The sequence below is a fragment of the Oryzias latipes genome, chromosome 11, assembly GCF_053564925.1.
Source record: "Oryzias latipes strain Hd-rR chromosome 11, Olatipes_Hd-rR_3.1".
Lineage (NCBI taxonomy): Eukaryota > Metazoa > Chordata > Actinopteri > Beloniformes > Adrianichthyidae > Oryzias > Oryzias latipes.
In genome coordinates, this window is record NC_136247.1 from 20,389,427 (window position 1) to 20,413,188 (window position 23,762).

The window sequence follows — 23,762 nt, forward strand, 5'->3', positions numbered from 1 at the left end:
AAGGGCAGAAGACCTTAAAATGCAATCCAATACAGCAGCTCTGCCACAAATTCGACTTTTCTAAGGTTATAATTAGAACTGATTAACTGCTTAGCTGATTAATCATTGCAGTTATGTAATAATTAAAAAACAGCATGGGGTAATGGCAGTACATTCTAGTTAAAGTAAGCATAATTTTATAAAGGACAAACAAACTAGGCAACTTTACTTCTTTGTGTTGTCACTTCCTGTTCCAGTGCAGTCAAAATCCTCATCCTAACTGTTTAGATGCAGAAGGGTTTTGCAGGACTTTGACCTTTTAGCTAACAAATACAATGTTTCTCACCATTAAATGTAACTATCATCTGCGTTTTGGTCATTTCAAAGATCCAACACTTGGCTGCCTTCTTGAAGAAGTTGACAGAAGGAAGGCAGCCTCCTGTAAGGACCCAAATCGTGTTTTTGGTGTTCTAAACATGTCCTTATGGCTTTTGTTTTTGATGATAAAAGGCATAGTTTTATTTCTGAGTATTTTTTCATTCAAATTGTTGTGAATTAAAAGCAAACGAAAAAATTGTGTTTAAAAAAGAGCTTATTCATTACGAGCTGGCATCTGGCTCAAAACTGCACGGCTGGATAGCTCCAATATTGCTTACCGTTTTTGTTGTATTGGAAAAGTTAGATTTGGGGTGTTAGGGGCTGTAAGCTAGTGGGAGATAGTGTACACAGATAAATGTTTGGAAGTGGGGATGGGTGTAACCCTTGTGCTATCCTAGGCACTTTACCATTGGGAGTTGGGTCATCTAGACCCACTAGACAGTGCGCTGAGCCTTTTTTCTTCAATGATTTGTGATCTTCACTGGTTTCCATGGATTACATGAAATCTTTCCACCTTTATCATGGTAGGAATAACATGTCAAAAAGTAAGGGTGGGGTCATCTAAGATAGCACAAGGGTTAAGTACATGACACTGTCTTGTTGGGTAAAATAAACTATGTAGCTGAGGGATAGCAAGAAACAGCAAAAACAAACGTAAGGAAGGCAAAAAATACATACTTTTAGTTTTTATTTTATTTTAATAATTGGGGATAAGCAAATTACTACACTAGTCAAAAAAGAAATTCTGTAAAATGAATGCAACAAGTTGAATCAGGTGACAAGTGACCACACCTGTCTATGGAAAGAAACCAAAGCACAGCGCTGTGAGTGCACAGGCGTCATGATCTACATGAATCTGATAGTATAACAGTCTATGAATTCAAGTAGACAATGAATGGAGGCAGTGCAGAGGAGGAATGAATGCTCGGGTGTTCAATACCACTGACATCTGTCCCTTGATTGGAAGAAACGTTCTGCAGTCAGCGGTGATTAATTCTCAAAGGATATGTTCACACAGCATGCCTGGCCTCATCATGAACTTTCGATAACGTTTCAGAAATGCTCACAAACAAAATCATTAAGTGAGGCTTTGTACTAGAGTTTGATTCTTTCAGGCTAAGACTCAATGCATGCGAGAACCCATCTGTCTTTGGTAATTTGGTCTGTGGGGGCCAGCAGTCAATGTTTTCAGGCTTTTGATGTAGATATACAAGGCAAAGCAAATTAAAAGCCAGATTGGTTTTAGGTGCTAGTTTTGTTCTAAAAATGGTATTTACCAGCATGAAAATTAAAAAACTCTAGACTGGTTGTGAGTGTGAAGGTCTAAAACAAAATTTGCCTCACATATCTAAGTCTTACTGACTGACAGTCCAAATTTTCTCAAGCATCTACGTATCAGAGTTGTATTTAGGTTTTGGCAACAATGTGTGCACTACAAAACAGACCTCGCCGTCCTTCAAAAACATCATTGATCTCTTTCAGCAGCAGGCCCATGTCACAGAGCTGAGACTCCCACGCCTCACAGAAAACGTCCAGGTTCTCTCTGGCAATTTTACTGGAAGGATGGAGGGCCAGAGTCTGCGCAGCGGAGATGATCTGAACAAAAACAGCGACAGGAAACAAAACCTCAAAATAAAATATTAGGTATGTAATGATTCCTTTTCACAACAATTTGACTTACATCACAATTTGTGGTTTCTGGTACGATTCATAGTCGATATTGGTTCATTTTAAACGATCTGATACACTGACCTAAAATGGACCCAGGACATCTTTAGCCAAAAATTCAACTAGTGTGACTCAGAGAGAAATAGCTGGTACTGAACAGTGCAGGTGAAGTTTTCTTTTTATTTCTTGCAAGATAATCAAGTATAAAATATATTGTGTGCAAACAAACAAGTAAACAAGAACTGGTGGCAAATCTATTCACATTGTTGTTTCATCAAGTTCAGCCCACTGTTTCTGTTCCACATCAAAATAATACAAACCAAACTTTGTTGGAACACTCTACCACACTGTATGGTTGAATCAAATCAAATCAAATCAAATCAGATCAGATCAGATCAGATCAGATCAGATCAAATCAAATCAAATCAAATCAAATCAAATCAAATCAATCTTTATTTATGTTTTCTTTTCATATGTAACATAATACAAAGTACTGTATACCAAAACAAATAATATAGGAATAGGGCTGCACGATATGAGGAAAACTTGCGATATGCGATATTAGTGATCAATATTGCGATAACGATAAATTTGCGGTAAATAAACAAATAGAAAAATAAACAAAAACATCATTCCCATTTCATTGCAACAGTTTAAAAATTATACTCCAAATGACCCTCATCGACATGGGGGACAAACGTCAGGGTGGCCAACCCTGGTCCTCAAGAGCCTCAACCCTGTCTGTTTTCCAATTCTCCCTAGACTGCTCGATAATGATAACCAAAATCAGGTGTGTTCAGTCAATCAGGATGTGAAATCACTCGAGTCAGCCAATCAACAGCAAGCTGGTTAAGGAGAGCTGGAAAACAGGCAGGGTTGAGGCTCTTCAGGACCAGGGTTAACATAATAGGCCTCCATCTGATTGGTCAACAATGGGAAGGCGTCCATCTGATTGGTCAAAGCATAAAGGGATTTATTTGATTCGTTAAATGCTTCAAGCTGCTAGAAGATTGTTTTAACACATTTTGGGTTTGCGATTTATTGCGATATTCGCCGTCTTTTGCGATATGCATATTGCAGAGCTGGATATTGCGATAACGATAAATTTGCGGTATATTGTGCAGGCCTATATAGGAACAAGCAAAAGAATGTTAAAATAGAGCTTGTGCCCTTCCCCCGGACCCACACACAACCCCCAACCCCCCAACCTCCAAACAGTCCAGTTCTCATTTACAATGGCAGGTATTTTTAAATCGGGGGTGATGTGAGCCCACCTACTGGTCTTAGTGAGAAGTTCTGGAGAAGCTGAAGGTTCTAATCACCTGCTTACTATGACGGATAAAAGTTTGCTTACGGTAGCATTGTATGGTAGCTTAACAGCGGACTATGTTCTGCATCCTAATTGGCTGGAGACCATTGTCAATTGATCTCCTCTGTCATGTCTCCTGTACAGACTGCGTCCTGTTTGCCAATTTTAAATACATTTTCGATCGCGATCACATGTTTGCTTTTATTCCATAGAACTGAATAAATTTTTCTATAAAAGGTTTGAACTTTGAGAGTTTAAACAAGACAGAAAAGTGTGAAAATGTTCATGTTCGAGAAAGGTGTATAAAGTGTTGATTTGATTTTACAACTTTAAAACATCTATAATATTTAGTAAAGATGAGTACTTATTTTGGACTACTGTATTCAGGTAGTCAGCTGAACTCATTCTTTGAACTAACCTAAACTTCCGGTCATAGCCCTGCCTCACAGGCCTATAGAGTAGGCACTAGGCATGATGGATGCATCAGTTCATCTGCCTCTCTTCTTATCCAGATGTGTCCATCATTCTAGAACAGGGTAAATCTGGACTCATTGGACCACATGACCTTCTTCCATTGATCCAGTATCCAATATTTAAACTCCATTGCAGCTTGAAGCTTTTTTTCCAATTAGCCTCACTCTCAGAGGTTATCTTAAGGCAACACCTGTTCAGTCCCAGTCCCTTGAGTTTCCTTTGCATTGTATGTGCGGTAATGCTCTTACTTTCACTTTTCTACTGTCATGTCGTCAATTTAATTTCACCAAACATTAAGGGGTTGCCGATCACTAAACTGAACTTTTTCTTTCTTGGAGACGATAGATTCCCACTATCCTTCCAATTTTTGATCTTGCGTTTAACCGTTCCTAACCTAATTCTGGTAACTTCCGTAATCTCCTTAGATGTTTTCTTTACTTGATTTGACACTCAAATATCTTTTCCACGATCACGGGATGTCGTGTTAAATAAAGGTGCCCACCTTTCTTTATTTTGGGTGTGTAGTGTTATATTGATATTTGCAATCGATTCCAATCTATGGACCCAATAAATGGAGAGAAAACGATTAAGAAAATGTGGAAATTATGTATATCTGTACTCACAGCCCTCCCGTGTTCATCCTATGGAGTGTTGTATCTGATTGGCAATTATCCTTTTGGCCTCCCTAATATTACCTGAGCATGTGGAGAGTGAAATCACCTGCAGCACCCTGAATGGCACCTTTCCTGATTGGTTTATCTTTAAACTTAGGAGCTGAGTCATTACTGCAGAGTCGTGTGTGGCCTGACATAAGCACCATGGGACAGGAACATTCTACTCTGCTGGATAATTACTGGTACGGATGGTTTCCGAGAGCAAATATAACTATATGTGAGATGTGAGATTTGGTGGACAACATGTTCTCAAATATTCTGAATGGATGGCAGGAATAGAGGGCAAAGCCAGACACAGAAGAGTTTTTCCCACCCTCTGCACAGGATATAGATCTGCACTCTTTAGGGAATCGTGTCTCATTTTATATCCCAGTTTTGACCCATTAAACTTTACTAATATGCAATAAAATGTTGGAGTTACAGGGGCTTTAAAAATAACTCAAGTCCATCATGTTTTTGTTTGCCACTCAAACAGAAAATTAGGCAGCATTGCTAGTCAGTCTAGATCAGGGGTGCACAAATCCAGGCCTTGAGGGCCGGTGTCCGACATCTTTTCCAACCAACCTGCCATTGAAGTTCCTTATTGGCTAAACCCACCTGATCCAGGTAATCAGCACCAGAGAAGACAGGGTTTTTGGAAAACCAACAGGAGTCTGGCCCTTGAGGCCTGGATTTGGGCACCCCTGTTCCAGATAATAATCAGTGGGTTATACCTGTGGGCCGATAACATGGAAGGTCTCTTCTGCATGAATGCAGGTAATCTCCAGTGGTTCTGTACACGATACATGGCATAACAGTCGGCATGTCTGGATAAAAACACAGGAAATCATAAAAGCTATTATTTTGTGTGTGTGTTTTTTTTATTTTGCTGGTAAAGTATTAACTACAGTTGCACAAAAAAATTAACAATTGAAACTAATATAAATCTCAATTTTTCCTTTTCTCTGTAGCATCTTTTGCGCATCAACCGCTTACCTCCACCAGCTGCTCCTTTTGCTCGGTGAGCTTGCGCGAATAATCGGCTACTGCCTCCAGGTTTCCCTCAGCACCCGCAGCTTTGAGAGCCCTTAGAGGCAGCTGCTCTCCATGAACCTTCAACAAATCCGAGGCCCGGCCCACTGCCACGTTATGCAGCTGAGAGGAGGGCACACAGTTGAATAGCATAAGAAATAAAAGGAGAGGATGCAGAAATGAGAGACGTTTGTGGAACAGGGAGGGTGGCATTGTGACTCTAAAAGAGGCCGCTGCTCACTTCCCGCCTCAGGTCTCCCATGCTGTGACATGTCTTCAGTATGGCCACCTCCAAGTTCTCTGTGGCCTCTTTGGAACTGCCAGACTGCTGCTGCAAGAGGACAATATGCATTTAATATAGTGGATTTGAATGCAAACACAAAATCTAACATATATTCTTCACCGGAATATAAGACGCCCTGTCAATAAATGGTCTATTTTTGAAATGATGTCATATAAAAGGCGCACCGAACTATGAGCCCACATTTAGCAAGAAAAAGGAGGCAAACATAAGTCAGTCAGTCAAACTTTAATAACTGCATTCACAGTATTTCTAGAATTTGTGAAAGGCCACACGTCACAATAGGCTATCTGTAACCTTGTTTAAAAATACTGATACTGCTAAAGCAAACATTACTGTCACTAAGCTAACTCCCAACCTAGGTAGTAACATGAAAAAAAAACACAGTAAAACAGTCTGAATCCACAACACGTCAGCAAATTTGCAATACCTGTGACACACAACTTTGGTTGCAACACGTGAAAAAAAGACTGATACCACTAAAACAAACGTTACTGGGATTTCGCAAAGTCCTGTGTAACTTGTAAGTAACTTGTTAGTAACACGTAAAAACTACATAGTCTTGGGAATGCTAACCACATAAGTGTATTAATAATAGATGTAACTCCCAAACTTGTTAGTAACACATAAAAGAAACCAGACTGATACAGCTAAAAGAAATGTTACTGTGACTTCGCTAACTCTAAACCTTGGTAGTAAGACACAGAGAAAAATACACAGGTTGTGTCCGAATTCCTTCAGTAGTCACTACACAGTGCGTTCGCCATTTTCTAGTGCTGTCTGAATTTACAATTCCAAAATCAAGTGCCCTAGAAATTTCCCAGAAGTCTCTGCGAAAAGCCAGTGTGCATTGATGCTCACTAGATTGGTGAATATAGACCACAATGCATTGCGTCGGAACAATTTTTGCCCAAAAAATGTGTTTTTTTAATAAACATTTAATTAATAAACCATCAAAAAATCATCATATCAATGAGATTTTACCTTCGTGAAATCGATTAGGTCCTAATTACCGTAAGAAAAAAAAAAAAAGTACCGATCATGGTGTCCGAATTGCTTTAAAAATTCAGGGCATTACAAAGTCCCGGACTATATAGTTTTTTAGTTGGTAGGGTGGTAATTCAGACACAGCCACAGTCTGACACTGCACTGCTACATGTAGAAAAAACAGACTGACGGTTTGTAAGAACGCAGTGTGTTTCTCAAAATGGCTTCAACATCAGTAAAGAAAACCAGAATTCATCCATATAAGGCACTCTGAATTATAATACGCACTGTTGTTTTTTGAAAAAATTAAAGCTCTAAAGTGTGCCTTAAAGTGCTGAAAATACGGAATATGGCCATTTTTGAGTCTATACCAATGATCCATTGTAAATGTGTTGCTCTCTATTTTGTCTGCAGATGCAAAGTAAAGTCAATCTGCACAAAGTAAAACAATCAAGCTCAGCTCCTCTCTATAATTTGAACATCATACAACAATTTAGTAAATTTTAGACCAACTTCAATGCGACTGCAATTTAAACAAAGGCAGCATTTTTCTTAAACTCACCACCATATAAGGCCAGATTGACCGGGGAGCAAAATATTTGAAAATTCTTTGTTCTGTTTTAAACACCTTTTCTCCACTAGTACCTTTCATCTTTACACGACCTTCAATTACAAGGAATAGACGAGGCACCGCAGTACAGTCATGCTAAATGTAGGCTTTCTGGACGCTCAGAAACATTCAAACCAAAAAGTTTCAACACAGAAAAAGTAGATACATTACAGGCTTGAGTTTTATAAGTCTGTTATGTTTAAAGGCCAACTAGGCTGGGATGGATGGCAAAAATTGCATTTGAGATGCAGCTGAGGGTAAGATTGTTTTGGGGGACATTCACAAAAAATTAAAGGTTACTGCTTCTCACTGATTATTCTACGGAGCCCCTAAAGGGCCATTGAAGAAAAAAAAATTGAAGTAAAAAACAAAAAACTAACGGGTGCGCACCAGTGAGTTTTTTTTTTTTTTTTTACTTCACAGTTAGTAACGGTGCCTTGTCTAGAAATAGATTGCAGCTTTGCTTGCTTACCGTCACAATTATATAATCTCTGAACGTCATCTTAACCCTTGTGCTATCTTAGATGACCCCACCCTTACATTGATGTGTTTTTCCCTACCATGACAAAGGTGGATAAAGGTGGAAAGATTTCATGTAATGCATGGACACCAGTGAAGATCACAAATCACCGAAGAAAAAAGGCACTGTCTAGTGGGTCTAGATGACCCAACTTGCAATGTTAAAGTGCCTAGGATAGCAGATGGGTTACACGAGTTTTACAGTCATGTGGTTTGTTTCGGCCCAGGAATTACACCAGTTTAGAACAGGTTCAGGAAGAATGAAGATCATCAAGTAAACTCTATTAATATTGGTGGATGCATGCAAAGTGCATTCAAGGTGGGCTGCAAATGGACCCTTTTGGGCTTCCAAAGGGTCCAATTTATATTTGGCATTTGGATTTTTATGACAAACTAAAGCAATGAGGTGTTTATATTAATGGCTATTAGTAACTGGTGAAAAAAAATATTTAAAGTAAAAAAAATAAAAAATAAATAACAGATGCGCACCCGTTAGTTTTTTTTTGTTTTTTTACTTCAATTTCTTTTTTCTTCAATGACCCATTAGGGGCTCTGTATTATTCTTCTAAAACAACAAAACAACAAAAAAAAAAACTTGTTTTTTTTTTTTTTTTAACTTGTCCTGTCCAACAGCTAGGCAAACAGATGAGAGCTGAGGGCCTCTTGTGTTGGACATATTTTATTTTAACAAAAGGGGTTATTCATCTTCAGACAAACCAAAGGTATGTCTGAATAAACCCCTTTTGTAATTGAGGCCAAACTTTATTAATTTCAATCATGTTTGAAAATCTTTGGTGTTGGACCGGACGGAAAAGGAAAGAGGGGAAGAAGAGAGAGGGACGTTAGAGAGAGGGGGGGGTAGGAGGGTGATAATAGGAGGGGAAGGGGGGTAAGACCATGAAGCAGCATAGAGCAGACAGGTTTACTGGTTGTTTATCGTTACGGTACGGTTCAAATGTAGTACAAAAAGGGCGGGGCCTGTTCACACACACTCAAATATTATCAACACACCTGCTAGCCGCAAAAATGTCCACATGTCAACATGCACACAAAACAGATAGTGTTCACGAACGCATACCTATGCCTTTAAACCAACTAGTGTGAAATCTTTCATTCATTCAATCATGCAAACTATTAGTGCAAAGGTGAGCTAACACCTGTGCTCAGGTGAGTGTTTATGTTCTTCTAAAATGGATGGTGGAATGTGAAAAGAAGGAGGAGGAGCGCCCAGCCACCCCCACACCCATACCCCCGCCGCAGCAGCAGCGGCAGCCGGAATTCCCCCAACGCCACACGGGAACAGGCAGGGAACAACCGCCCCCCGGGCGACCAAGACCGCCACCCAGGCCAGGGCCAGCAGGACCGCCGCGAGGCCCCCAGAGCCAGAGAGCAGGGAGGCGCAGAGGGAAAGAGAGCGCCGCCCCAGCCCAGCCAGGAAAGCAGCCCCCCGCCGCGCCGGAAGAGCCCAACGCAGGGCCCCACCGGAGAGGGACGCCCACAGCCCCAGACGAGCACCCCACCACCACCCAGGAGTTCCGGGCATCCCCCCGCCCCGACCCCAGGTACGAGCCAGGACCCCCCAAGGGAGACCCGCTCCGCACTCCAGGCAGCCACCCACCCGGCCCACGGTTGGTCCAGGTAGGAGCAAGGCAGGGGCCCGCCGCCCCCGCCCAGGAGGGGGGAACCCCGGGGAAAAAAGGGCGGCCCACAAGGGATGTTATAAATATGGCCCGACCAGGCTCGGCCATGTTGGAAGTTTGGCGGGGCCCAGCGCCCAGGGGCAAGGACCAGGACCCACCCCCCAGGGACACGAACACCCCTGGCTCAGGTGTAATATGAACCCCCCCACCGTGCGGAGAGAGCACCGCCGGGCCCAGGGAGCCGGCACCCAAGGGACACGGCCGCCATCGCCAAGGGGCCCGCACCCCCCACCAGGGAAGAGGTAGGGGACAGATGGACCCAGGTCCCACCTTCCTTGTAAAATGTGTGTGCGTGTATGGGTGTTTGAGAGGGTGTTTGTGTGCATGTGTGTGTGTTTATGTTTGAATGTATATATTGAAGGGGGAGGGGTGTGTGTACTAAGGGGGGTGCAGTTAAAATTGGCGAGTAGGGCACTAAGGGGACATCTCCTGATTACTCACAGTGATGTCCCCTCACCCTCCACACCAAGGGGCCCTAAATGTCTAAGGTGCGGTTAAAATTGGCGGGTAGGGTGCCAGGAGGACATCTGCTGCTTGCTTGCAGTGATGTCCAAGCACCCCCCCTACCAAGGACCCTACATGTCTAAGGTGCAAATAAAACCGAAAGAGGGGGGGCCCACTCCATACGGCAACCATAGGAGGGGGGCCACTCCCAAGTAGCCCCCCCCCAAGGCGCATCGCAGGCTAGACCCCCCACCCCCTCACCCTAATATGAGGTTATATAAGGAAGGGGGTAAGTTGGGGACAGCTGGTAGACTGTCCCCCGGTGGTCAAACAGCCGTCCCCCAGCCCACCCCCAGCAAAGGGGCCAGGGCCACCCAGCCCAGGGGCCCACCCCCGGAGCCGCTGACACCCCAGGCCCGGCACCACCCACCCCAGGAGCCAGAAAGCGTCGCCCCCCCCCCGGAGCAAGCCCAGGCCCCCACCCCCAGACGCCGGCACTAGAAGAGCTCTGGTCAGGCCTCGACGGGACCGAGGAGGCCAACCGGCCGAGGCAACCACTGATTGCCTCAGCGGAGACCCCGACCCGCTAGCCCCCCCGACCCGTACTAATAAAAAAAACTTGTTAATTAAAATACACATAAACAAAAGCTCGAAGAAAAAAAAAGGAAATTTCCAGAAATTTCCAAACAAGATGAAAGAAGCTGTTATCGCTGCCAAATTACAGGATTGATTAGATTTGGATTGACAGGTTTAAAATTCCATTTGTTTTAAGATTCAATTAAATATTGTGACTATTTATCTATTACACTGACTATTTTCAACTTTTCTGTTTCTCTGGTCACCGGCGGGAGCAGTCTCCAGAGTACTGAAAGTACTTCATCTCCCAGAAACCACAATGAGCACTTCCTGGATGCCACACACCTGACTCTCATTCACTCAATCAACCACAGCCTACTTAAGCACTGCACTGAGCCTCATTCAGTGTGAAGTTTTGTTTGTGCCACTCTGCCTTCATTACTGAGTGGTGTATTTGGCCCTTATCTTCTGTCTCATGGACTCTGTTTGCCTGCCTGCCTGCCTGCCTGCCTGCCTGCCTGCCTGCCTGCCTGCCTGCCTGCCTGCCTGCCTGCCTGCCTGCCTGCCTGCCTGCCTGCCTGCCTGCCTGCCTGCCTGCCTGCCTGCCTGCCTGCCTGACTGACTCTCGCCTGGATCTTGACTACCCCTGTCTCTTCTCTGATGCTCTCATGTAGGGATGAGAACAGAAGCCCCATGAAGCTTCCCTTGGGGTTCATGTAATTGTGCCGGAAAAATGAACCACCCATTCAGGGCTTTGAAACCACACAGAACAGCGGCATCTGGTGGCGGACTGGACGTATACCATACGCTTCAATCACCACTTAGCCATCAGACTAAGTGGGAACACCCGGCCCCGCCCTTATTGTGAAAGGGTCAATGTGTATATAAGTTCCAGGTCAGTGGGTGCACTTCCTGCTTTCTGCTTGCTACTTCTTGCTTCCTGCTCTCAGCTGTTGCTGCTGCTGTGGCCACACCAGGACACCTGATGCATTTGTTGATACAATCATGTTTGGAAACCTCAACGCTTCCATTTCTCTAACTCTAAAGAGCTCATCGGTGAGTCTTTGCGGTTGCGACACCGAAAACAATTGGAAAAAGCTCTATCATAGCCGCAGACCTAAGCTAACGCTGCACTCACCTTTGACGCTTTGCTTTATTTAATGGTTCTTGTTTAAATGTTTTGATTTAGTCGGCTGAATTAAAGCCAAAGCATTTTTGTTGAAATCGCTTTCTTTTGTGTAATTGAACACTTCGAACTGTTTTAGTTACTTTTATTTCCATGATACCAAAATGGCCACTGTTTTTGAATTAGATGATGGATTGAACAACCATGTTGTTCAACATTTGAAATTTGAATGTTTAATTTGTTTATAATTCTACTTTGATTAATGGGATAAAGTTAATTTGTAACTTCAGAGTACATTTTTGATTTAAAACTTTTATCCATTTACCTTGAACCTTGACATTGAATTGTTTGACTTGTGTACACACAATTAGAATTCAACATGAAACAGCTGTTTTTTTGATAAGAATATTGTTTTTGTTTTCTACAATGATGATGGTTAATCTGATCTATATCAGTACACACAGCGAAATGACTGTGGTTTGCTTTTGTTCAACTCTTGATTTCTGTTTTTTCTGACCCTTTCTAGGTCAGGTTTTTTTTTGTGTATTCTTTGATCTGCAACTTGATGGCGAGCTACCCAAATCTGAGATCCTGATACTTCCACCTTCAATAACAACTCCTCAGCTGCAGCAAAACTCAACTACATCATCACCAATAGACTTTTGGAAACAACTCAATAGGACTCAGACCCATATCCAAGTTTAAATGTTTTTCTGTTGATACAATCGATTGCATTTTACTTTCATCGCTGTCCTGTGTTTTCATTTACACACCTTGGGCTCCTTGAGACGAACTCTGATTAATGCGCCTAGTCCCATAATCTGAGAAGCGTTACATAAGCTCCATGTAACACTTCAATGTGGAAATGATAATGAAAAAACGTAAAACAAGACAATGTTGCTAATGAGTAAAACACAACGTGTGATGTTTTCTGTGAGAAGTGCTTGACACAGCAAACACACATCACATGAAGAAAAATAAAAGCAAAGCAAAAAAAAAAAGGAAACCAGTTTTGAACCTAGGACCTCTGATTGCAGACTTGTGATTCCACTGAGCTATCTCTACTGAAGCTGAAAGCCTTCGCCATTATACATTCATAAAAGAATTTTCTTTATAAATAACGTTCATAGTATATTGTCTTATTAGGAGAAACTGAGTTGAAACGATCCTGAGCAACAGTTTTTTTTTTTTTTTTAGTTTTTTTTTACCAGCAGTCATGGTAAAGTGCAATGAACTGACGCTGATTCCAATACAGGGGAAACAATAGAACTGGTCGGGAAATGTTCGGGATTAATTTCGTATTTCTAGAGAATAGCGTGCCCAACTGTTCAAACACAAGTGACCTGAACTGTGGTTCGACCAAACGAAGCATTTGGCGCTTCAAATATCATCAATCACGTGATCTGCGACAGTTGACACACGCCCCGAAACGTGCCAAAAAACTCTGCTTCATGAAGGCAAAACAAGCTTCAAAGCGACCGTGTCCAACGGGACATCCTACTCCCATGCCTGTTATCAACTCCTGCCAGCCTGACCCTAATTTAGCTTTGTGGCCTTTTAGTAGAGCTAATAAACCTATTGCATTTGAATCCAGCAGTCTCCCTGTTCTGTGATACCTGTGCAGTATCTTAGCTGTTCCTAGCACTGTGCTTTTCTGGACTGAAAGGTCTGAGTTCTTTCCAGGTATCTGTTGTAGCCACTCCTCCAGCTTGGGGGTTACTCCTCCAATTACCACAGGCACCACTGTCACCTTCACTTTCCATGCTTTCTCCAGTTCTTCTCTAAGTCCCTGGTATTTCTCAAGCCACCAAACATCCATTGACTTATTTAAACAGCGAGGTAAAGAGAGTGAGACAACGTACCACCCCAACCCAGGTGTGCACCAGCTGCTGGGTGTCCTGGCGTGTCAGCTGACACAGACTCAGAATTCTCTGTCGCTGCTCGTGGCCGGTGTAGGCCGAATCCGTGAAGTCCTCCGTCCGCTCCACCAGTGCCTCCAGCTGGCCGGTCAAGCTCTGCGGTGTCAAAGAGAACAAATCCTCCCGCAGCGACTCCACAGTGTACTGGGGAGGGGCGATTATGGAATTGTGGGAAATGTAAAAACAAACAAAAAGGTTCTGTTAGTAGTTTATGAAAAATGAATAGAAAAATAAAGACCTAAAACTAAAGGCGCAAATTACTTAAGCAAGTAGAACCTTAAGTATAGCAAAATAAAAGCTAATGCTATCCTACACCCCCCTAGATGTTAGAGAAGTAAAGGTGTCTGCTTATAAGCTGTGTGTAAACCATCTAGATGAGCTTTTAGTCAAACATGGCAAGCCTTTTATGAAAGTAACAACTGATCCAGGTCTCTTTTAAAAACACTTTTTTTGTCATTTAGATGAAGTCTCAATGAGGAATTATTACTACAAAACTGACCTGGACTGTACTGAAGTGCAAAGAACAGTTTTTAGAAAAGTTATAAAGTAAAAAGTTTACATACAATACAGTAATATTATGAATATAAACTTCTAAAAACATTTTAAATAACCTTGTCTGATGAAAATAGTATTTTTTGGTGGGTTTAACGTGTTCTCGTGACATTTTTCTGATGATGGATGATGAAGAAAAATACACTTAAAATTGCATTTTTGAGGATTTCTTTTAATCGCTCTAAGTCCGGAGCAGCTAAAAAAAAAGTCATTTGGAAAAGATCATATTAACCCTTGTGCTATCTTAGATGACCCCACCCTTACATTGACGTGTTCTCCCTACCATGATAAAGGTGGAAAGATTTCATGTAATCCATGGACACCAGTGAAGATCACAAATCATTTAAGAAAAAAGGTTCAGAGCACTTTGTAGTGGGTCTAGATGACCCAACTCCCAATGTTAAAGTGCCTAGAATAGCACAAGGGTTACGGTCGAAAATATGCTGAGCAGGCCACAAGCTCCTCCCCCGACTAGGTCTGACTTTGTTTTCTCCATCCGAGCTGACATGTGGCTCAAAACTGTATGGATGGAAAGCGTCTAAAATTGCTAACCATTTTTGTTGCACCGCTAATGTTAGGTTGGGGTTGTGAGAGGCTGTAAGCTAGCAGGAGAGCATGCAAACAGACGGATGGCAGGGATTGTGGGCGTGGTTGCTCCGTGCCAACAGTCCCGCCCACAACTCAGGGGGAGTTTCTAATAAACTCCTGCCGCTCTTCAGGACCTATGTCCTAAAAAACGACACAGGTTTATTAAATTTGTCTCAAAATGGCCTGATCATAATGAAAAGACCACTGGGATCGGTTTACAACAGATCAAAAGATAATCAGAGTGGGACTTTAAAGGATTTTCAGCAGGTTGTCTTGCATTTTCTAAAAATTAAGTTCTCTCACATTTTAGTGAACCCCTCCCCCCTCTCCCTATCAACACCTCTTTTTAAAGTAGGCTTTGAAAAATTGGCATATTTCATTAAAACTTTGGAAAGCTATGTTTATGTTTTGGGATTCTTTTCATGTGAAATCTAGATTTTCTTTTGTGTGATTCTTGTGTTTCTTTGTTGTTGTTTTCTGGTGTTAGTAAAGCCCAAAGCAATATACAGATAATATTAAAACCATTTAAGGATCACATACAGTGCTGCTTTTTCATCTGGCCTGGTACTGAACCTCAAAATGAGGAAAAATGAGGAAAAGAAAATCTCCTGGGATGTATCTGCATATGTAAGACTTTGCTTTGTATTAACCTCGAATGAGTTTAAAGCTGTTTTTTATTTTTAACCTACCTTGAAATCTCTGATGCCGTTGCAGATGCTGGCAGAGAGGATCTTGTTCTCCCCGCTGCTCCGCGCCTCAGTAACTATTTCGATGACCTGCTCCAGGGCGCAGCGCATTCGGTGGAACACGGCGTCTTTGTTGATCCTCGCCGACTCGCAATCCGGATGCCTCAGGCAAGTCTGCAAGAGGAATTCAGTCTGAAATGTCAAAGCTCACCTCTTCATCAATTCTGCTTCTTTTCTGGAATATATATATATATATATTTATTTTTTTTAGATAGAAAAATTATTCCAAACATGCTTAAAAAAACCAGAGGAGGCCTTAAATATGAGGTGTACATCATCTATAACCCTCAGTCAGGGCTTACCTTGGAGGCTGTGAGGAGCATCATGGTACATTTCTCCAGCACAGCCCTGGCTGCTGCCATTCTGGCTTTCTTCTTCTCATCCTTCAAATCCTAATGGAGAAATGAACCGAAAAGACAACAGATGGCACAACTTCCAAAACTCTCACGGTCAAAAATAATTCCAAATAGTAAATAAGTAAGTAACCTTTTTTATTTTGGACAAGTGTAGATTAACAAAATAAGACAAAAACAAGACAAAAATGATATAACACAAAAAAATGATATAAAACAAGACAAAATTATATAAAAACACAAGTCCAAAAGGGAGTGAGAAGAAAAATCTTATAAACTCTCACCCCCTTTACCTTCAGTTCTTACTTTCCTAACTAAACCCAGTACACCCACCATCAAAGTCCAGTGCCCTACTTAAGTTTATATTCCGTTACAGTGCACATGTAATTCTTGTTTTCAAAAAACATGCAAATGAATGACAAAACGTATTTTCTAAGTATGCAGATTTACAAATGCTGATGTTCTGTATTATTTTGTATTTGTACATATTTATCAATGATCATATTTCTGTATTTATACTTAAATTCTTTTATGTTTGGACATTGTTTCAAGCATTTACTGGTTCTGTTCCACAACTTCACTCCACGAATTGAAACACAAAATCATTTTTTATTTGTATGTGCTTTATGTATGAGAAATGTATTTTCCCCCCCCTAAAATTGTATTTTTCCTCTCTTTTAATAAATAACCTTTGGATATTCGTCGGTAATAAATTGTTTTCGGCCTTTAATATTATTTGAGCTGTACAATACTCTACTAGATCATAAAATTTGAGTAATTTTGATTGCATGAATAATTTGTTTGTGTGCTCAAGGTAACTGACTTTGTGTATGATTCGTATTGCTCTCTTCTGAAGTATTGAAAGTGAATGTAACGTTTTATAGTTGTTCCCCAAAACCTCTACATAATAAGAAATATATGGTAAGACCAATGAACAGTATAACATGTGGAGTGATTTGTGGTCCAGAACCAGTTTAGCTTTATTCAAAACAGAAATACTTTTGGATAGTTTAATTTGTAAGTACCTAATATGTGCTTTCCAGGTTAGTTTTTTTGTCAATTATGACCCCAAGAAATGTATTTTCATAAATTCTTTCAAGTTTCACCCCATTTATGTGCATGTCAATATTAATATTTTTACCTTTATGGTGACCAAATAACATCATTTTTGTTTTACTTAAATTTAGTGAAAGTTTATTTACATCAATCCACAGCTTCAGTTTTCCATCTCCTTCATAACAATTTTTATGAGTTGCTGCAGATCATCCCCATCACAAAAAAAACATTTGTGTCGTCAGCAAATAAAACTAACCATAATTTATTAGAAACCTCAAATGACCTGATTCATGTGCTTGTTTACATACATACTCTTGCAAAGGCACAAGGCAGAGTGCACCAGATTATAAAGGAAGATACTACCCAGTGAATTTGTTTGCAACAGAAATAGACAGTAACACAAAAAGCTTGTTTTGTTGTTGTTCTTTCCTTAATCGCAGCTGAATCAACTTTTCTCCAGGCACTTTGCCATAGATTACAAAGCCGATGTGATTATCTGTCGTAATTTTAGCCTGCGCATTCCTCTCCTGCCTTCAGTGGGGAAAGATGGCAGCTTTTCTGTAAAGATGCACGCTTGTACAGGCATGAGAGTGCAGGAGTGAAAACGCACCCACCCAAAAAAAAGAAAGTAGCATGACAAATGAGGAGAGGGAACAACGGCAACAATGAGGAATATGGAGATTTGTGATTAGTGTGCAAAATGCAAGTCCAGGTAAAATTCAGCTATAGCAACAATTGAACACCCCCCCCAACACACACACACACCCCTATCTTCTGGTCCCTGTACAGTTATGGCCGCTGCTGCACTTCCCATGTGTGGGAAGTGTTCCTTAAGTTCCTACCAGAGGTTTAGTTTCTCTGCTTTACTGGTGGGATTCAGAAAGCATGTTTTACTTCCCATCTGAAATGTCAGGAGGGTTGATTGACAGCTAACCTGTGCTTCCTTTCTTAAGGCTCCAAGGACAAATGCACATACACCACTCAAAAACTCAAGTGTATGTCGTAGCCTATACACAGTGTTTGTTTCACAACACAATTTCTTTTGGGATAAGGAGGCAATTGTATTTGGGTGAAAGACTCGCATCATTCCATATACCGTAATGTACAATGAGTCTTAGGGGGTATTCAGACTGGAAAAATCAATCAAATAGCCATTCCATTCGGGCTCGGGCTTGGCTAAGAACGGGGCACATCTTCACCTGCCAGCATGGCCCCTGCCATCCCGCACCGCCAGCTGTGATCCGGCGCTCAAGCAAACCTCTTCGGTAATCACGCTCGCCGATCTCCACAAAACCAGGCACCATCTCAGGACAACTCTCTGCCGGACATCAACAGGTGACAGCGCCTCACTCATGTCTTTCCCCCATCTTCCCCCATACAACATTGATAATAGGAGATTCCATAATAAAAAACATCCGCTTTGCAAAATCCAATACCTGCTGCTATCCTGGGGCAACCGTCTCAGTTATTACCTCCTCCTCCTCCTTCCCAAGCTTTCACAGACAATCCCAAGAATTACTGTTCATGTAGGAGTGAATGAAACACGAAGAGGAAAATCTGAGCACACTAAGAAAGACTTCCTCCTTTTTTTTGACGTTTTGAAGAACACTGACAAATCTATTTATACCTCTGATCCTCTCCCATCCAGAAATCCCCGAGCAGAACGTCTTAGCCGCATCTTTGCTTTTCACCCTTGGCTACAGAACATGGCTGGAAAATATAATTTTACCTTTGTTGATCATTTTTTACTGTTTTTCTGTATTGAATCGACCACAACTCTTTATAAATGATGGCAGACAGCCAAACATTTATAGAGCTCAAATTTTAGCAGCCAACTTACAATATACTGTTCAAATTGCCCCAAATTCATGACTAATAACTAATCACAACCAATTGGTTAAAAAATCTCCAGTTTCCCATTCAAATCCCAATACTGTGACAGGGTCACATTATGACTATGGAATAAAAACCCATTAGCCCTACCTGTTTTTTTTTTATATGGGGGGATAGACGTGTTTTCTGTGTGTGATGACTGTTATTAGATGAAAATGCTGGATGTGGTCTTTTTATGATTTTCACCTTTATTTATTTTATGGACTATTTACCTGACGCATGGCAGAGATGCCCTAAGATTATTAAATTGGGTTGGAAAAGGTGCGCAAAGGAGGAAGAAGGAAGGTGACAGACATGCCGCCGTGCTCTTCTCCCATGACAAAGACTCCAAATATTCATCGTTCGTCGCTTACTGGAATTATCCCACCAAACTCGTTGTGGCATCCAACTGAGTGATGGGAAGAAAGCCGGAGTTTTTTGGCCAAGTGTAGTGACGTGCGCACTAACCGGGGGTGGGTGCACCCTCAAATAAACTGACAAAACAACTGCACAAAACAACACTCTCTCTCTTATAGTGAACCAGCATGTTCAAGTAATGCAAGGTTTAGACGCGTCCTCATGTCCACGCTAAAAATATCAAAGCGAATTCTAAAATAATTTCTAGCAAAAATCAGAAAAAACGATAGCGAAGTTGACAAAGTTGACCACAACGTGAGCGGTCAGCAGCTCACCCACTGACTTTGTTGCTTTTTTCCCAATTTTCACAAATGAAATAAATAAATAAATTGTTCATCTTGGTCATTATTTAATATTTTCCCAACGTTTTGTTATGTAATGATTGTGGATAAAGTAAGTAGGAAGAACAAAACAAAGTGACTATATCACGACTAAACGGATCGTGGTAAATGGGGTATACTTGTATGGCGCTTTTCTACCTTCTTCAAAGGCCCAAAGCACTTTACAGTCACACACACATTCACACACTGATGGCGTCTCCTCTGACGAACACTGGCGCCAACCTTCCACCAGAGGCAAATGGTGTTTATTGTCTTCTCCAAGGACACTTGGGCAAGAACCTGGAATCATCCGATCGACACCCTACCGCTGCACCACAGCTGCCCATGTCAATGGCACGGACGCATTGTGGCTTTTCAACTTTTAATTGTAGCTCAACTTATAGTTTTCATGAGCAGATGAGGTTAGTGGCCAGCCTGTTTGCTGTTCTTTGCTTTTGTAGTTCTTAAAAAATATTAGGTGGCTCTAAAACTCTGTTGTACATAGTCAAGCCATCATTCCATAATAAAAAAATTCTCTGATCGACTAGCTTCTGCAGCTTTCGGCAGCCGTCGCTGTTTCTTCCCTTTCATGTGGCTCACCAGCCCCAGTTCTCTCATGCTGCTCATGTCGAGGGACTCGGAGCAAAGTCATTTAGCACATTTCTGGTCCAAAATGTCTTTCGGGGTCTTTCAGTCGCCACAGTTGACACCTCTCCTTGAAAAGCCACTTGTTGGTAAAGCTACATTTCCGAGGCATTTCATAGCTTTTCACGGTAAAAAGCTGAAAGCGCCACGCGCTGAACTGACGACAACTCAGACTGCTTTACGGTAACGTAAACTCCCATCCACACTAGCGGGAGATTTAACTTCTGCCACAATTTAAATTCCAATCTCATGCTAAACTATTTTACTTTTTATATTTATTGCATCCACAATATTCCAATTTCAGGACTTTTCCAAAACTTTACAGAAGATTTTGTTTTTCATAAACTTTTCAAAGACCTAGAAATTGCATTTTCAATTTCCAAAGACTTACCAGGTTTTTCCACCAACCCTGAAAATGATTTCATGCAACTGCTCTTGTTTAACCTAAAGAGATTTTCAGTACACTGTCAATTATGACAGTCAATTCCAGGAAAACTGTGTCATTGCTACTCACGTTCTGCCTGTCTCCTGTTAGGTGCGCAAACTCAACCATCTCATTGCCAAACTGGCTGAAAATCTGTACAAACTCCTGGAAGGTGCTCACTCTTTCCAGATGGTCGAGGGTTACCAGAACCTGAAATGAGTGAGGGGGGGGGATCACAGTCAAGTAAGGATTAAAACAGGAAAAAGAATCAATGTCTGCATCTGAGAACTTAACATTTACTTTCCAAGATATTTAAAGTTTTGGACCAGAGAGGGTTTTATCAGAATTTTCTTCAGTCAGCGTGTGATGACTGTAAATCCTCCTCCCAGACTACCTTTCAAAAATATGTAATTACAACATAGCTTGGATGAAGCCTTAGATAATGTCTCACTCTGATCATCTTTTACACTATTTTCATAGTGTTCCCAGTTTAACCATGATTATGCTTTTTTAAGCCAACATTTAAAAAAAAATCAGTGTTTTCGAGGATATAGTTTCTGCAGAGCAGCAGAAGTTCATTAGAAATTCACCTCTGAGTTGTGGGCAAAACTGTTTTGGGCGTAGTAACCCTGACCCCCCCTACCCTTCCCCATTATGGAGAGCTTGGAGCAAGAAGCTTGTAGCACGCCCAGCAAATTTTCGACAGCTTTTTCAACTATTTTGAATCTAGAAATACTCGGAAATGAATTCTGTTCTCAAATATATCCTATATCATCAGAAAAATGCAGCAAGAACAGCAGCTTTTATCAGCGATGTACAAAGATGAAGAATGTCTAATTGTGTTCACATGGACACGGTGGACAGTGTGTTATCCTAACAAAAGCCTATCAGTCCTAATTAGGCCTCATCTTCCCTTTCTTGGCTCCCTCTGAAACTACATCCATATCACACTGTTTAGGGGGGGGCCTTCTCAAACACAAACAGGAGAAAGAGAGTTTGCTTTTCTGTGGCTGCTTAAAGAGCTGCTTCCGATCAGAGAGTTCTTTCAGAGAGCTAGTGCTTATCTAGAAAGAAAAAGACTCAGTTCCGCCGGTGAATGAGGATACCTTCAAGCGATGCGTGAGTGCGATTCAATGCTGGTTCTTGCAGCTTAGTGCCTCACCTTGTTGCGTGAGGTGATGATCTGTTTGATTACGATGCGGTCGGCGAGGACTAGGACTTTGGTGACAGACGAAAGCAGCATGCGTGCAGCCTTCACCATTGCTGTCCTGTCACTGAACACTGTGACGCGGTCATCTGAGGGCGCTGGAGTGTCTGATCCCACATCTGTGAGCTGAGCTATAGCATCCCCTACAACAAATGACAGGGAAAAAATTGTTGCGTTATTCAAAATTGGCACTATTTTAGCTGTAATTCTGTCAAAAGTGTTTTAAGGTAGAATTGAAGGTGGGTTAAAAGTAAACTACCCGGAAAAACAAAACCTGAGCTAAACATTGCAACTGTAAAATTATTTGGATATAGCAGGGCGGTCGTGGTGATAAAGCAGAGCGGTCAACCTCTAATCGAAGGATTTTTTCAGTTTGCGCCTTCCCTGTCCGTGTGTTGAAGTGCCCTTGAGCAAACACTGAACCCCATACTGGCCCCGGTGGTTCTAGGTTGGCATCAGTGTTAGGCAGTGGAGACACCATCAGTGTGTGAATGTGTGTGTGCGTGGGTGAATGGGACTGTAGTTGGGTTTTCATTCCACATAAGCGCAAATTTGTATGGAAAGGAGACGTTGGCGTCTTATTCAGGCCACGGAGCGGGAAGTTCCTTACACGTGGGAGCGGGAAATCGTGGTTGGTGATTTTGAAGAGGAGCTGTGGATCCAACAAATCCGCATGACACGCTCAACTTTTGATGAGCTGTGTGATGCTGTGGGACCTCTTGTGGCGCCCGCTGTGCAGTGCCCAAGGCAGCCAGTGGTATCTGGTTGTTGGTCACCTGACTCATTTAACAAAAAAGAGTGTTTCCGTTGTAGTTTTGTGAAATATGTCCATTTCCATACACCTCTAAAACCACCTCCTCCAAGCGCAAAAAACTTTAGTTTGATAAATGCAAGTTTTTATGAAATTACTGTGTTTCCATTAGACAAATTTAGTATCCCAAATCTAATTTGCGCAACTTCAAAGTCAAGGGAAACGCAGTTAGTGACTGTAAACCCTTAGGACATTCAACGAGGGTAATAAAGCGCTGTATAAGTGCACAATATTTACCACAATAGGTTTTATATATTTATTTATCATCTCAAATTTGATGTAGACACTAGGTCTCTATAATATTTTTTTGAGGACTTACAGGTTAATTGAGTTACAGTCCCCTATTTATTATTAAATATCAAAAACCTCAACTTTCAATTGAATTTTAAAACAAATTTGTAGTTTTACAAAAGGTAACTAAATGAAGAAATTTGGCTAACTTTTTATGCTATGGGTTGTTGTTGAGGCTGCTGGTTGACTGCAGAGCTCTGTGATTGTATCCTGTTGGATGAATGTTGGAAACATTGAATTGTACAAACACCACCAGATCATAATTCTTATAAAGAATTCTGTAAAGTTAATTTATACTAACCTGGTTTGTGTTTTTCTACTAACTCTATTGTAAAGGAAAAAAATCACATTAGGAGAGGTAAGAATGATGAAATCTGAGGTGAAATGAAACTAATTGAATTTGTCAGACAATGTAAAAATAATAACTTTCTGAAGTATAATAAGAACAAACTGGATGGCTGTAGCATCTGGACTAAGTCTGGTTTGCGTTACCCACAATGAAATTTGTAATACACGGAAAGAAATCTCTACTGAGAATTAGGCCCAAGCTAAAAAAGTGAAATGCTAAAAGTTGGATATTTAACTTTGGTCAAATCATTCCTTGTAAGAAAACCACAGTTTGACAGGTTCTTGATATCTGAAAGGACATGTGTAGACAAGTAACTGTGAAATACCTCTTTTGTGCTTGTGCTATCCTAGACACTTTACCATTGGGTGTGGTCATCTAGACCCACTAGACAGTGCTCTGAACCTTTTTTCTTCAATGATTTGTGATCTTCACTGGTGTCCATGGATTACATGAAAT

The 23,762-nt window shown here is 41.4% G+C and overlaps 1 protein-coding gene and 1 long non-coding RNA gene across 7 annotated transcripts in view; one reads left to right on the forward strand and one right to left on the reverse strand.

The window, feature by feature from the left end:
• Positions 1-23,762, reverse strand: part of ctnnal1 (catenin (cadherin-associated protein), alpha-like 1) — a 78,682-nt gene that overhangs the window by 13,245 nt on the left and 41,675 nt on the right. For 3 of the 6 annotated variants that reach the window (XM_078954972.1, XM_023959783.2, XM_078954970.1), the window contains exons 3-11: positions 21,811-21,998; positions 20,739-20,858; positions 15,864-15,953; positions 15,505-15,675; positions 13,619-13,819; positions 5,735-5,821; positions 5,458-5,616; positions 5,196-5,288; positions 1,803-1,953 (exon numbers count right to left, since the gene is read on the reverse strand). In XM_078954972.1, coding sequence (XP_078811098.1) covers positions 1,803-1,953; positions 5,196-5,288; positions 5,458-5,616; positions 5,735-5,821; positions 13,619-13,819; positions 15,505-15,675; positions 15,864-15,953; positions 20,739-20,858; positions 21,811-21,998 — 1,260 coding nt within the window. Of the gene's footprint in view, positions 1-1,802; positions 1,954-5,195; positions 5,289-5,457; positions 5,617-5,734; positions 5,825-13,618; positions 13,820-15,504; positions 15,676-15,863; positions 15,954-20,738; positions 20,859-21,810; positions 21,999-23,762 lie in introns of all 6 variants that reach the window. The other 3 variants (XM_078954971.1, XM_023959782.2, XM_023959784.2) reach the window with 1 other exon arrangement.
• On the forward strand, positions 11,545-12,379 carry LOC144995334 (uncharacterized). The gene is made up of 2 exons (XR_013658898.1): positions 11,545-11,686; positions 12,283-12,379. It is a non-coding gene; the product is annotated as an uncharacterized LOC144995334 (long non-coding RNA).